This window comes from Babylonia areolata, chromosome 6 (genome assembly GCF_041734735.1).
Source record: "Babylonia areolata isolate BAREFJ2019XMU chromosome 6, ASM4173473v1, whole genome shotgun sequence".
Classification (NCBI taxonomy): domain Eukaryota; kingdom Metazoa; phylum Mollusca; class Gastropoda; order Neogastropoda; family Buccinidae; genus Babylonia; species Babylonia areolata.
This window is the reverse complement of record NC_134881.1, coordinates 53939872-53955908: the sequence shown is the minus strand read 5'-3', so window position 1 is coordinate 53955908 and position 16037 is coordinate 53939872. Positions and strand designations below refer to the sequence as shown.

Sequence of the window (16037 nt, the reverse complement as noted above, 5' to 3'; positions counted from 1 at the left end):
AGAGATTAGTATGTGCTTCTAAGAGTCAGTGGAGTAAAGTAAAACCTAAATACTTGAGAGTGAGTGGAGTTATAGTGAAACCTAAATACCTGAGAATGAGTGAAGTTATAGTGAAACCTAAATACCTGAGAGTGTGTGGAGTTAGAGTGAAACCTAAATACCTGAGAGTGAGTGAAATTATAGTGAAGCCTAAATACCTGAGTGTGTGGAGTTAGAGTGAAACCTAAATACCTGAGAGTGTGTGGAGTTAGAGTGAAACCTAAATACCTGAGGGTGAGTGAAGTTAGAGTGAAACCTGAATACCCGAGAGTGTGTGGAGTAAATACCTGAGTGTGTGTGGAGTTAAGAGTGAAACCTAAATACCTGAGAGTGAGTGGAGTAAATACCTGAGAGTGTGTGGAGTTAAGAGTGAAACCTAAATACCCGAGAGTGAGTGAAGTTACAGTGAAACCTACTGGTAAATATGTGAGAGTGTGTGGAGTTAGAGTGAAGCCTAAACACCTGAGAGTGTGTGGAGTTAGAGTGAAGCCTAAATACCTGAGTGTGAGTGGAGTTAGAGTGAAACCTAAATACCGGAGAGTGTGTGGAGTTAGAGTGAAACCTAAATACCTGAGAGTGAGTGGAGTTAGAGTGAAACCTAAATACCCGAGAGTGAGTGGAGTTACGATGGAACCTGCATGCCTGAGAGTGAGTGGATTATTAGTGAAAAGTAATTACCAAAGTGCCATGTTTATTGAGTGTCATAATACGTTCAATATGTGTGTGCAGCAGTATGTCAGTGTTCATTAGCATGGTAGGTTGTTTAATTAATGTATGTCATCATGTGTTCATTAGCATGGTAGGTTGTTTTATTAATGTATGTCATTGTTCATTAGCATGGTAGGTTGTTTCATTAATGTATGCCATTGTGAGTTCATTAGCGTGGTACGTTGTTTAATTAATGTACATGTCATTGTGTGTTTATTAGCGTGGTAGGTTGTTTCATTAATTTCCCATCACTCCTTGTGTGCGTTTTAGCTGTTTGCTTGTTGATGTTACTGTTGAAAATATACACACACATTTTAAATGTTGATAGATTTGGATGACATTTTTGAAGACCATATTCTTTTGCAGAATTTGAAACAAAATACATACACCTAAAAAAATTTTAAAAAGTACTGCAAACTACAGGTGTATTCTTCACAACATGAACCAATGAAAGCTAAATGTGAAGATAAGGCGTTCAAGGAAAGGAAGCATTTTTATTTTTTAATCATGAAGATTTTATGGTGTCTTACCAATAGATGAAAAAGAGAAGATGAAAAAAGAAAAGTAATTAAACTGCTGGATGGCATGTAGTGATGCACATCCCCTCGGTAACATGAAAGCACGCAGATACAGACTCATGTGCAAAAACATTTGAAGCATTTTTCTCACTTATGTGGGTTTTTTGTTTGTTTTTTTTTTTTGGTGTTTTTTTTAAGGGAATGAAGCATTTTTATTTTTCAATCATGAAGATTTTATGGTGTCAGCATATCCTGTTCTTACCAATAGATGAAAAAGAGAAGATGAAAAAAGAAAAGTAATTAAACTGCTGGATGGCATGTAATGATGCACATCCTCTCGGTAACATGAAAGCATGCAGATACAGACTCATGTGCAAAAACATTTGAAGCATTTTCTCTCACTTGTGTATTTTTTGTTTTGCTTTGTTTTAAGAAAAGGAAGCGTTTTTATTTTTTAATCATGACGATTTTATGGTGTCGGCATATCCTGTTCTTACCAATAGATGAAAAAGAGAAGATGAAAAAAGAAAAGTAATTAAACTGCTAGATGGCATGTAGTGATGCACATCCTCTCGGTAACATGAAAGTATGAAAGCACGCAGATAAGACTCGTGTGCAAAAACATTTGTAGCATTTTCTCTTGCTTATGTCATTTTTTTTTTGTTTTTTTTGTTTTTTGTCTTAACTGTTAGCACCTCCCTCTTTTAAAATTTTTTTTAGTTCATCTCATCCATAGGCTATAGTGAACAGTGTACTTGTACTACAAAATGGTCTGTTGTTCCACCATTTTTCACATATTTCCCTTGCACTCATATACTGATACAGATACATAGGCACTCACAGAATTGTTCACACATAGGCACTCACAGAATTGTTCTCAGAACAAAGAAAACGCTAACAGCCATGGTATGACTGAGGATTTGACATGGTTGAATAAGTGAAAAAAATATGTTAGGTGTGGAAAGGAAATGAGCTTGGTCTGAGTGTGAAATTGTCTCCCTTCATCAGAGCTTTGTCCTTGTGCTAAGTTGTCTCCGATTGAGCATTCAGAATTTTGTCCTAGTGTGAAATTGTCTTTTGAGCATCCAGAATTTATGTGAGAATGTGAAATTGTCTCCCTTCATCCACGATCCCGAATCTGTTCATGAAGGCAGCAGTCATTGATGTGTCACGTTGTTTCACCCTGTCACCCTCCCCCCCCATCTCCTGTTGCTCTCATCCAGTCACTCTCTGGTTTAGCAGCCTCGTCAGGGAGAAAGGAAGTAACTGGCCTTGGTGGTCAGTGCTGTGTTAAAAAAAACTCTGGTGGAGTTCAACAATGTCACACAAAAATAAAACAAATTGTTTTGGTGTTGGTTTTTTTTATTTTTGTTTTTTAATCTCATTGTTATTAAGAAGAAGAGAGGATGTTGCATTGTGAGAAACTCTTAAGTTTAAGATTATAAAGTTTGTGTGTGTTTTTTGTGGGAGAGGGAGAAAATTAAAAAAAAAAAAAACTTTGCCAGTATGTTTTTTCGTTTGTTTTTGGATTGTTTTTTTTTGGGAGGGGGGGGGGGGGGGGAAGATGCAGGAACAGAAGTTATTTGAACATAAAGTGAGAGAGAGAGAGAGAGAGAGAAATAAAAGTGGAATATGCAATATCTGACAACTTAAACTGTGTACACCTGACATAAGGGTTTTGATTAGTTTTGTTTTTTTAACAGGAGGATAAGTGATACTTGTACTCAACACTTTGTTACTTTCTGGTATATAGATGCTGTTTTCAGGTGTATATATGGTATTTTCTGGTATATAGATACTAAACACGACGAACAGCATGTGAATCAGACATGGAGGATGGGTCATTGATGTTGGATCAACACATGATCTTTCTCTACCAGGTCAAAGGACATGAATATAATTGTATAACATCTGAATACATAGTCTGGCAAACTATAAATGAAATCATTTTGTGATGACTTGCTTGATTCAGTGCAGAGTTCAGATCTATTTCAGAGTGGAGAAAGTATTGATCTCCAAACAGGAGGACCGTGCTTAATGGAGCTGGGATGTGTAGGGTTCCGATTCTTTGTCCTGGTGTTCAAAGAAATAATCATGCCAATGCACATGTGTGGATACAAACCCGAAAATGCAAACATTACATTAAACATCCAGAGTTTTTGTTTCACAGATTTATTTTTATTATATCTATACGTGTGTGTGTTTGTGTGTTGATGTTCCCAGTAACATGCAAAACACACACATTCCCTGTTTGTTTTGAACTCCATCAATTTTTTCTTGTTTTCCAACTTTCCTGTCTCAGGGGCTGTATTTACAGCTCAGCAAGTCCATTTGCTTTGTTCCATTGAAAGAAGTGCATGTACCATTGTCAACTGTCATACATAATAAAAGCTCAATGAACTATTTGCCCTTCTTTTCTGATTGTGTGTGTGTGTCGCGTCTAAGATATGTTTTGTATAATTTTACCCAGGATTCGCTCAAGTCGACCACCCTCGCACACAAACAGCAGACCACTAAAATGAAATATATTTTTACGTCTTTTATTCACGCATTCACACAATGTCAGAAGGAAGAGGCAGAAAGAGAACGGGACAAAATAACGTATGCTAGCTAACCTACGGATAGAAGAGTGCTATACCCACCCAACTACCCCAATATATACCACTACCGGGGGAGAAAAAAACAACAAAACTTCCCAAAGTGAAAACACTTCATTGACTGGGGCGTTTGGAGTGGTGGTCTGGACTGTTGCTGGAAACAGTCTGTCCTGAGGGATGGGGACCTTGTGTATGCTGTGGTGCCCCGAAAGGTCGTGTTTGCCGAGTGCCAGAAAAGGGTTGCTGTGGCAACCGTGTTTTGTCATCTCGTGCTTGCAGAACCGGTGGCTTGGGAAACACTGAACTCTGAGATTTCAGTCCTCTGCATAAATCTCAGCCACTCTGATTGCATCTCTAAACGACTTGGGCTGTGACTCTTTGATCCGCGTTACCATACCTGGGGTGACTATGTTGTACAGTTGTTCAATAAGAACAAGATCTCTCAATTCTAACCCTGATATACGGATCCAGTAATCTAGAGTTCTGTTCATACGTTCACCAAGGTGAATGAACGTCTCATCTCCTCCCTTCCTTATGTCTCTGAACTTCCTGTACGACTCGGCACTGAGGTGGAACTTTTTCCTGAGAGTGTCCTTAAGTTCATCGTAGGAGGAATGTTGCGGCAAGTCTATGAACGTTTGTCTTGCCCTCTCTGTCAAAGACCCTGTGAGATGCAGTATTCTCTCTCTGTCAGTCAGTCCGTAACTGTCATCAAAATGGGCAAGAAAATCGTCAATGTCGTCACCTGTACGAAATTCAGGAAGCTGTAAGCGAGGTGGGGGAATTCTGTCTAGTTGGGGTTGCCCTGTACCTGAAGCTGTCCCTAACCTCTGGAGTAAGGTTTCAAGTCGAAGTTGTTCCCCTTCTTTCTCCTCTTGGCGCCTACGATGTTGTTCTTCCCTCTCTTCTTGCCTCCGCTGACGTCGTTCTTTTCTCTCTTGCCTACGTTGTTCTTCTTCTTTTCTCTCTTGCCTACGTTGTTCTTCTTCTTTTCTCTCTTGTCTATGTTGTTGTTCTTCTTTTCTCTCTTGTCTATGTTGTTCTTATTCTTCTTTTCTCTCTCATCTGTCGTTTTTCTTCCCGACGTTGTTTCTCTAGGAACAAGAGCAGAGAGGCTAAATCATTACCTTGAGTAGAGGGTGCGGAAACTGTCGAAGCATGCTGTGTTTCGGGCTCACCTTTACCCACACCGAGGAATGCTCCAGGGGTACGTGGAGGTGGTGTGTGAATAGCACTCTCCATACGAGTGAGCCATTGTGGAACCCTTCTGTCAGACGAGGAAAGGGTATTACTCGATGGGGTGGATGCTGTGTGTCACATGTCAGTCTATGTCGGCAGGTTGGGAAAAGGTCGGATGGAAGATCCGATAATTGAGTTTTACATAGGGGTGTCAGGTAGGTTCTGATCTATAATTGTAGTGTGGAACCATGTTTGTTGTGTGTTTCCGTCTTCCTTGCTGGGAGAGTTCATTGTGATGGGACTTGTGGGAGGGGCTTCCGGTTTTGAACTTCGAGAGAGAGGGACACTTCTCTTCCTTGGATCGCGGGAGTCCAAAGCTTGTGTTGCTAGTCAGAGGCATCGTTTTCTTTTCTACTGTCGGATTTAGTGCTGTAAAAGTTGGTTTCATGTTGATTTGTTGTTGGAGATTCTTGTGGGTTTTGTGCTGTACTGGAGTGATTTTGCTGTCGTGCTAAGTGCCTTGTTATTGAACAGGACTTTTGTTTTTTTTCTAGTTCGGGAGTTCGTCATTTATGTTTATAGTACAAGCCATCCAGGGATTGCCTGAAGATCTTGGGTTAAGCTGAGTGCTAATCTCGTATTATTGTTGACTGGTCTAGAGTGGGCCAAGTCAGGGGACTGCAGAATCAATGTAGTCGAAATTCCTTCTTCTGGAGTGTTAGTTCCAGGTTGTAGTCGACTGTTAGTTTCCCAGTACAAGTTCTGGTTGCTGGAGTGCGGGTCGACAGGTTACTGGTTTTGGAGCCAGTTCAGTTGCTGACGTTGAAGTCGTGATTTCTGCTGAGTCCAGTAGTGGATCTGTAGATAATCTCACCAGACAGCCTGATCTGTGTGACTGTTCGGCCGTGGATCTGATGCGGTTTGATCTGATGACCTGGCGTGACTGTGGCTGGAGGGCGGACTGTGTTAACGCTACTTACGGACAACCAGGGACGACGTGGGAGGCTGTTTCGCTGACTGGAGAGGACGGGACCTGCATGTGTACTTCACCTCGACAACCGTGCGCCGCATCGTGAAGATGAGTCCTGTGATTTTACCCCCCGGACATTAACTTAACTAGTCGGCCATGATGAGTGCGGCCGTGAGTCGCTAGACTTTTATTTGTTTTATAAATGTTGGGAAAAGGGGAGAGTTAAAAGAAAAGAAATGATTTAATAAATGTTCTAAAGATTAAAATTTGGTGTGGTCACACTTTTTGAAAGGTGTTTGTATAAATGTCTTGTTACACGTTTTCATTTAGTACTGGATAAGTAAAATTAATACAGGTTAAGTAAACCACCCCTAAAATTGTTAGGACAATTTTGCGTAAGCTCTTTTGTGTAAACCAATACCCCTAGACTATTATTGTATTAAGAGAGTTTGTGACAAAATTTTGGGGGCTCGTCCGGGATTAGCCTGGCGAGTGGATAGTGGGAAATTTTAGGTTTGATTTTGTTTAAACCTTTACCCTTGTGAAACGTAAGTACGCTTATTGGGATTTCTTTAGTATGATTATTGTTTTGGTGTTGGCGTATTAATTTTTGCACTTTTGTGGTGGTGTAAAATTTTGTCCTTGTTTTTGGTGATAGCGAGTTCACTGACAGAGGTCTTTATTTTTTTTAGCGTCAGGGAGAATCTTTTTCCAACTCATACTACTACTCCACGGGGAGTGGGTCGTGGGGGTTTGCATGAGAGGTTGGTTCCGCAAGCAAATGTTGGTTCTTTGGCTGCATACAGGCAGGAGGGAGAAAAGATGGGTCTTTCAGGCAAGGACTCGGCAAATTTTGTGCAGGATTGTGAGGAGAGAGCACTGAGGGAACGTGAGGGTCAGCGCAGGGAGCGTATGGAATTGGCGGAAAGGTCTGTGCATGAGAGGCAACTCACAAACGGGGCGGCAGCTGTAGGGGAGGAGGATGTCGGATTGAGGATTGAGAGGATCCGTCTTGAGATGCCGTTTTTTGAGGATAAAGATGACATTGACAGCTATTTGTGCCAATTTGAAAGACTTGCAAAGTTCCATGGATGGAGGAAGGAGTCGTGGGCTATTCGTCTCGGAACCCTGTTGAAGGGGAGGGCACGGGAAGTGTATACAGGTCTGACGGAGGAGGAGGTGGATAAATATGTTGATTTGAAATCTGCTTTGTTGTTGAGGTTTCAGATTTCTGCAGATTCCTACCGGAGGAAATTTTGGGCAACAAAGAAGGAGCAGGCCGATTCTTTCCGTAGGCATGTCGCGAAACTCCAGTTGTGGCTAACTCGTTGGCTGGAAATGTCAGGAAAGGGTGCTACTTTTGAGGAGTTAAGGGATCTCTTGCTTATGGAGCAGCTGTTGGCGGGAGTGTCACCCGAGTTGGCTACTTTCATCAGAGAGAGACAGCCGAAAAATGCCCAGGAGGCCGCAGATCTGGCTGAGGCGTACACCGAGGCACGACAATGTGGGAAAGGATCTAAGCAAGGGGGTGTACCTCATAACCAGCTGAGCTCTTCAGGCAGGAGTCCGGGTCAACCTGTCCAGGAGGTCAAGGAGTTGGTCTGTTTCTTTTGTAAGAAAAAGGGACACCGGAAAGTAGATTGTAGACAATGGAAGAAGGAAAAGAGTGGAGTCGGGGCTGTTGTGACTTCTTTGCAGATTAAGCCGACTCGGGACAAGGTAGAGGAGTTGTGCTTAACTGCTCGGTAAAGCCTTTTGTCGGGCAAGTTCAGGCGAAGGTGGGTGAACATTCTGTCAGAGCATTGCGGGATACTGGAGCAGAGCTTTTTGTTGTTCGTGAAGATCTGGTAACAAAAGGACAGCGCACCGGAGAGCTCTTGCCAGTGACTTTGGCGGATTCCATTAAGGGAAATCTACTACCTGTTGCATGGATTGATGTTCAGACTCCTTTCTTTACAGGGATGACCAAAGCCATTTTGATGAGTAACCCAGTTTTTGATTTACTCATTGGGAACAAAGCTGTTTTGAAAGATGGGGTTGAACTTGAGATACCGGTCTACAAGGCCAAGGAGGAAGGTGTGGCTGTTGTTACTCGGGCTCAGGCCAAGAGGGACAGTAGACCTTTCAAGGCTCTGAAGCCTACCACAGGAGAGGTTGGAGAAATTACACCTGAGGACCTGAGGGTGGCGCAGACTGAGGATACAAGTCTGGACAAGTTCCGTGAGTTAGCGGAAGGAAAAAACATTCAACGGTCAGGGAAATCAGGGAAAGTGCAGTTCTTTGAGAAAAAGGGAATTTTATACCGCCAGTACTCCGGAAAAGAGGGTACTTATAAACAAGTAGTGGTACCAGCAAAGTACAGACAAGAACTACTGAGGTTGGCACATGAATCGTTGATGGGAGGACATCTTGGATCTAAGAAAACCCTGGAGCGGATCTGGCAGCAGTTTTTCTGGCCGGGACTCTGCACAGAGGTGAGGAGGTTCTGTATGTCGTGTGATCTATGTCAGAAGGTGACACCGAAGGGGCGGACCAAGAAGGTGCCTTTGGTCCGGATGCCGTTGATCGATACCCCATTCCGCCGGGTAGGCATTGATTTGGTAGGGCCCATCCTTCCAGCTTCAGAGAGTGGGAATCGCTATATACTTACAGTGGTCGACTATGCCACTAGGTACCCAGAGGCAGTTCCATTGAAAGGCATTGAGGCAGAGCGGGTGGCGGAGGCATTGTTCGAGATCTGGTCACATGTAGGGATACCCTCTGAAGTTCTGACGGATCGGGGTACGCAATTTACCAGTGAGGTGATGAGACAGGTGAATTGCCTACTCTCAATCCGGGGTTTGACCACGACGCCGTATCATGCTCAGTGCAACGGACTGGTCGAAAGGTTCAACGGCACACTCAAGTCCATGCTAAAGAAATTGTGCCAGGAGCAACCAAGACTGTGGGACCGTTTTCTTCCAGCGCTTCTGTTTGCATACCGGGAGGCTCCCCAGGAGAGTTTGGGATTTTCCCCCTTTGAGCTCCTGTACGGCCGTACAGTGAGAGGGCCTCTTGCAGTGCTCAGGCAAGCTTGGACTGATGAGGAGGCAACCGAGGAAGTCAAAACCACTGCCCAGTATGTTGTCGATCTCCGAAACCGTCTTGAGGAGACTTGTGCTTTGGCTCGGGACAATCTGGGGAAGTCATCGAGTCGTTACGCTCGGTATTTTGACCGCAAGGCGAAGCCACGTACTTTCAAGCCAGGGGACCAAGTTCTGCTGTTGTTGTCGGCCAAGCACAATAAACTGCAGGTAAGCTGGCAAGGGCCATACACCGTAGTAGAGAGGGCTGGCGAGGCTGATTACCGGATTGAGGTGGAAGGGCAGTTGAGGCTGTATCATGCCAATCTGTTGAAGCAGTACTTGGAGAGGGCAGGAGAGTCGAAACCAGTTTCCGCCGTTCATGTTGCAGTTGTGATGGATGAGGGGGTTTCCCAGAAATCAACTCAAAAACTTCCGCCATGTCCACTGGAGGCTGAAGAAAGTACTGGAGATGTCTGCTATGGTCCAACTCTAACAGCTGCGCAGAGAAGCCAAGCTGCTCAAGTGATTGAGAAGCGAGCTCGAGTTGTGACTGATCTTCCGCTGAAAACTGACTTAGGCGAATGTGAGTTACTTCTCAGGGAGGCTACTCCAGTCAGGGTTAAACAGTATCCTCTACCTCATGCCAAACAGGCTGTTGTCCGGAAGGAGGTGCAGGATATGGTGAAGCTGGGAGTCATTGAACCAGCTTGCTCTCCCTACAACTCGCCTATCGTATTGGTAGCAAAAAAGGATGGAAGGGTCCGGTTTTGCGTGGACTATCGAAAGTTGAATGGGGTAACGGAGTTCGATGCGGAACCTCTCCCTGACCCAGAATTTCTTTTCTGTTGTCTGAGCAAATCTAAGTATCTGTCCAAGATAGATTTGTCCAAGGGGTACTGGCAAGTACCAGTGAAGGTTGAGGACAGACCCAAAACTGCTTTTTCCACTCCTTTGGGACAATTCCAGTGGACTGTCATGCCGTTTGGTCTCCAAAATGCGGTGGCTGTTTTTAGTCGGGTGATGAGGCGACTTTTGGGACCTTTGGGCCATGACGATGTGCAGAATTTCATGGACGATGTCATTGTGGCCACTGACACTTGGGAGCAACATGTACAGGCTCTTGAAGCTTTGTTCGGCAGGTTGGACGAGGCAAACTTGTCGGTGCGTCCTTCAAAGTGTTTCATTGGGTTCGAGGAGCTCGAGTTCTTGGGACATGTGGTAGGACAGGGCAGAATGCGACCTACCGAGGACAAAGTTGCCAAGATAAGAGATGCTTGCAGACCAGCTACAAAGAAAGAAGTTCGTTCGTTCCTGGGATTGTCGGGTTACTATAGAGGTTCGTGCCGAATTTTTCCACTTTGGCCGCTCCTTTGATTTGACCAAGAAAGGAAAGCCGAATCAAGTTCAGTGGACTGAGAGTTGCGAGAAGGCTTTTCGGACTCTCAAAGAACGTCTCTGCTGTGAACCAGTTGTCTGCCTGGCTGATCCGGAGGCTCCTTTTATCCTGCGGACTGATGCATCCAACGAAGCTCTGGGAGCTGTTCTGTTGCAGGAAGGCGACGGACTGTGGCAACCTGTGCACTACGCCAGTCGGAAACTGACCTCGGCCGAGCGAAACTATGCAACAGTGGAACAGGAGTGTTTGGCTGTTGTATGGGCGGTCGACAAGTTCGAGCCATACCTGTATGGTCGACACTTTGTGTTGGAGACTGATCATCAGCCACTGGCTTTTCTGCACAAAACCAAGCATTCAAACAGTCACCTGATGAGGTGGGCTTTGTTGTTGCAGCCGTACTCTTTTACGGTACAAGTGATTCCTGGAAAGGAGAACGTTGGGGCTGATTTTTTAAGTCGGGTGTTCTAATTCTGTTCATAACCTGTTGAATTGCTGTGTGGAATGAAACGGATGTTTCATCATAAGCAAGGGGGGATTGTCACATGTCAGTGTATGTCTGCAGGTTGGGAAAAGGTCAGATGGAAGATCCGATAGAGTTTTACATAGGGGTGTCAGGTAGGTTCTGATCTATAATTGTAGTGTGGAACCATGTTTGTTGTGTGTTTCCGTCTTCCTTGCTGGGAGAGTTCATTGTGATGGGACTTGTGGGAGGGGCTTCCGGTTTTGAACTTCGAGAGAGAGGGACACTTCTCTTCCTTGGATTGCGGGAGTCCAAAGCTTGTGTTGCTAGTCAGAGGCATCGTTTTCTTTTCTACTGTCGGATTTAGTGCTGTAAAAGTTGGTTTCATGTTGATTTGTTGTTGGAGATTCTTGTGGGTTTTGTGCTGTACTGGAGTGATTTTGCTGTCGTGCTAAGTGCCTTGTTATCGAACAGGACTTTTGTTTTTTCTAGTTCGGGAGTTCGTCATTTATGTTTATAGTACAAGCCATCCAGGGATTGCCTGAAGATCTTGGGTTAAGCCGAGTGCTAATCTCGTATTATTGTTGACTGGTCTAGAGTGGGCCAAGTCAGGGGACTGCAGAATCAATGTAGTCGAAATTCCTTCTTCTGGAGTGTTAGTTCCAGGTTGTAGTTGACTGTTAGTTTCCCAGTACAAGTTCTGGTTGCTGGAGTGCGGGTCGACAGGTTACTGGTTTTGGAGCCAGTTCAGTTGCTGACGTTGAAGTCGTGATTTCTGCTGAGTCCAGTAGTGGATCTGTAGATAATCTCACCAGACAGCCTGATCTGTGTGACTGTTCGGCCGTGGATCTGATGCGGTTTGATCTGATGACCTGGCGTGACTGTGGCTGGAGGGCGGACTGTGGGACGACGTGGGAGGCTGTTTCGCTGACTGGAGAGGACCGGACCTGCATGTGTACTTCACCTCGACAACCGTGCGCCGCATCGTGAAGATGAGTCCTGTGATTTTACCCCCCGGACATTAACTAGTCGGCCATGATGAGTGCGGCCGTGAGTCGCTAGACTTTTATTTGTTTTATAAATGTTGGGAAAAGGGGAGAGTTAAAAGAAAAGAAATGATTTAATAAATGTTCTAAAGATTAAAATTTGGTGTGGTCACACTTTTTGAAAGGTGTTTGTATAAATGTCTTGTTACACGTTTTCATTTAGTACTGGATAAGTAAAATTAATACAGGTTAAGTAAACCACCCCTAAAATTCTTAGGGCAATTTTGCGTAAGCTCTTTTGTGTAAACCAATACCCCTAGACTATTATTGTATTAAGAGAGTTTGTGACACTGTGGTGTAAGTGGTCGTGGTAGTGACTCTTGTGATAGTAGAAGCCTTATGCTTGGAACAAGTGGTTGCACCGGGCTGTTCAGGAGTAGTCATATTAAGCTGTTTACTGTCTAAAAGACAGTATCAGTTTGAATCACACAAAGAAAAACCCAGTCAGAATTTCACAATAAAGTGATTTTCGATCCAATGACCAGAATTATGCAAAAACACACAATTACGATAAACACAATAGTTACACCCAATAAAGAAACAGGAAATAAAGAAACTTCGTATCTTACGAAATTACGAAAGTAAAATTCTTTTCTCACTCCTTTGCTACGAACAAATGAAACGTGGATAATTACAAATTATTCACAAAGTTTTTTTTTCAAACTGTTTAACACATCACATTAATGTTCAATGAAGTAAGACTTTATGCAAGCGAAACATTAATATGAATTCTCTCTCTTTCGGGACAATTTCCTCAGTGTAGTGTTGGTTGCTTCAAATAGCTAAGTTGGAAACTTAAGGGAGGTAACTCCAACAAGCTTTACTATTGGACTGAGTGAAAAGGGTCGACACAGTATAACCCCCCCTTTTTTTTTTCAACCAACCAAGGTACCGGCAAGAGGTTCTTAAGACTGCCTCCCTGTGGGAGTATGCTATCCTGGAGGAAAGAGATCACGCACCAACCAGGATCTAACCTACCAACCACTCACCTAACTAAACACACTAGAAAAAAAAATATAGTGGCTCTGTCTGTATGAGAGGTGGCCAACACTTCAACACAGAGCGAATCCCGGACGAGCCCCCATTTGTCGCGTCTAAGATATGTTTTGTATAATTTTACCCAGGATTCGCTCAAGTCGACCACCCTCGCACACAAACAGCAGACCACTAAAATGAAATATATTTTTACGTCTTTTATTCACGCATTCACACAATGTCAGAAAGAAGAGGCAGAAAGAGAACGGGACAAAATAACGTATGCTAGCTAACCTACGGATAGAAGAGTGCTATACCAACCCCAAAAAAATCTGTTACTCGTCGCAACCTGAAATCCATCAACACTTTTTCTTCTCAAGCTGCTGAACGCCTTTCCAAAATTTCTTCCCTTACCGACATATCCACACATTACAACACTGTCCTCTCTCAACTGCTGGATGAACATGCACCCCCCACTACCCGCATGCTCCCTGACAGACCCTCCGCCCCATGGTACACACAAGACATTCGACTTGCAAAACGCAAACGTCGCCAACTGGAAAGACGATAGCGATCAACAAAACTGCAAGTCCACAATCAAATATTCCGAAAACAAATAAATAGTCAAACAAATGATCTCATCAGCAAAAACAAACTTTTCTTCTCAAGTTCTCGATGCCACATCCACCAAATCTCTTTACTCTGTCATGTCAAATCTTCTCGGAACTGCAAAAAGGACTCCTCTTCCTTCTACCTACACTTTATCTGAACTCCCCAATGTCTTCTCCTCTTTCTTTTTCGACAAAGTCCAAAATATTCGTACCATCTTAGACCAAATGTCTTTCCAACCTGTTCATCCTGATCCTCAATTCAGCGGCATTCCTCTCCATTCCTTCAATCCATTGACAAACAGAAGTTCATGAAATCCTAAAAGAAATGACAGTAAAATCCTGTGAGCTCGATCCTATACCAGCCTCGGTCTTTTCCCAATGTGTCTCACATCTTCTCCCCACAATCACTAATATTGTCAACTCGTCCCTTCTCACTGGAACGTTTCCATCCACTTTCAAAACTGCAATCGTCCGGCCTCTTCTGAAGAAACCCAACCTTGACGCAAACATTTTGAAAAACTATCGACCAGTTTCTAATCTTCCATTCATGTCCAAACTCCTTGAAAAAGCTGTCCTCAAGCAGCTTAACAACCACCTTTGTTTCAACAATCTCATCCACCCATTTCAGTCTGCCTATCGCACTGACCATAGCACCGAAACCACTCTCCTCTACATTCTGAACAATCTACTGATAGCGTCTGACTCCGGAAAAATTTCCCTTCTCACTCTCCTCGACTTGTCAGCCGCCTTTGATATGATAGACCATTCAATCCTCCTTTCCCGTCTTCATTTTACATTTGGTATCAACGGCACTGTTCTAAACTGGTTCAAATCTTATCTCACTGATCGATTCCAGTCTGTCACTGTTGATCATTTCCAATCTGAACCCGTTAAAATCAAACATGGAGTCCCACAGGGATCTGTTTTAGGCCCAGTGCTCTTCACACTGTACATCGCTCCTCTCGCTGAAATTATCAACCGCCATAATATCAGTCATCATTCTTATGCTGATGACACTCGACTCCAGAAGAGTGATACCCCTGAAAAATTGTTGTTGCTCTTGCAAGAAACATCCAACTGCTTCCTGGACATTCAAAACTGGATGACTCGAAATAAGTTACAATTGAACGCGGACAAAACTGAAGCAATGATCATAGGAACTAAACAAAAACTGTCTTCCATCACAATTGACACAATCAAACTTGGCAGTACATCCATCCCTCTTTCCACGTCAGTCAGGAACCTCGGTGTTGTCCTTGACAATACACTGTCCATGCAAAAATTTATCAGACATGCCAGTCCTGCTACTGTCAACTGCGACGCATCAGTGCCGTCCGGAAATATCTGTCCACTGACGCAACATCTAGACTTGTCGTTTCTCTCATTCTTTCTCGCCTTGACTACTGTAACTCTCTATTGTCTGGTCTGCCTGCTTCATCCATTCAGCCCCTTCAGCGCATACAAAACTCTGCTGCCCGACTCGTCCTCAGAAAGAAAAGATCTGAGCACATCACTCCTCTTTTGCAACATCTCCACTGGCTCCCCATCTCACACCGAATAAAGTACAAGATCAGCACTCTATGTTATAGATGCATTCACAAAACTGCCCCTTCCTATCTCTGCGGCTGCCTTCACCTCTACACTCCATCTCGCTTACTACGATCGGCCTCGGATCCACTCTGTTTACGCATACCCAGATTCAAACACTCAACTATTGGCCGCCGTTCTCTGTTTCTGGACCTTGCGATTGGAATGAACTTCCTTTTTCGCTTCGTCAAGTCTCCACACTCAGCTCTTTCAAGTCTGGCCTTAAAACCCACCTCTTCCCAAAATGGCCTCCCTTGCCTGCCCTTCCTTGTCTTTAGTTTCTACAGTTTTAGAGTTATGCATGCGTGTGAATGACTGGTGTGAAAGCGCTTTGATTTGTCTCTGTACAAGATCCAGCGCTATATAAATACCATTATTATTATTATTATTATAACTACCCCAATATATACCACTACCCGGGGAGAAAAAAAACAAAAAAACTTCCCAAAAGCAAAAGGGCTATATGAGTGATGGATGACAAATGAGTTTTTAAAAAAAACAACAACAAAGCAACAACAACAACAAAAATGACTAGAACAAACTATGCCCCTACAAAGTCATATTCCCTCAACCCTCTCTCCTAAGACACAGCCAACTTGTCCAACTGATGCGGTGGCACAGGCAAGACAACTCAGGTTGGAGTTTGGCGGGGCATGGTCCTCGGAGTGACTTCGGCAGGACGAAGAACTGTTCAAACAGCTGCTACACAAAATGTTCACTAAAATTCACAATAGTATTTAAATGGAGCTAAAGGAGAGGGTTATTTATCCGAGGGACGTCGAGACTTCAGCGGGGCTCACAATGGCACTACCATATAATTAATTTATAAATGGACACAAACTATTGTCCCTCAGGTGGGTTACGTATTTTCACATTTTAAGGGAGA

The 16037-nt window shown here is 43.7% G+C and overlaps 2 protein-coding genes across 2 annotated transcripts; both read left to right on the top strand.

Annotated features, from left to right (window-relative positions):
* Positions 1-4886: 4886 nt before the first annotated feature.
* LOC143283155 (uncharacterized) lies at positions 4887-7765 on the top strand. Its single transcript, XM_076589302.1, has one exon. The coding sequence runs from the start codon at positions 6834-6836 to the stop codon at positions 7758-7760; it is 927 nt and encodes a 308-aa protein (XP_076445417.1). The 5' UTR covers positions 4887-6833; the 3' UTR covers positions 7761-7765.
* A 207-nt stretch (positions 7766-7972) lies between these two features.
* On the top strand, positions 7973-15820 carry LOC143283560 (uncharacterized). Its single transcript, XM_076589805.1, has 4 exons — positions 7973-10412; positions 10546-10727; positions 11826-11933; positions 15773-15820. Exons 1-4 carry the CDS (start codon positions 7973-7975, stop codon positions 15818-15820), a joined length of 2778 nt encoding a protein of 925 aa, XP_076445920.1.
* The last annotated feature ends 217 nt before the right edge of the window (positions 15821-16037 follow it).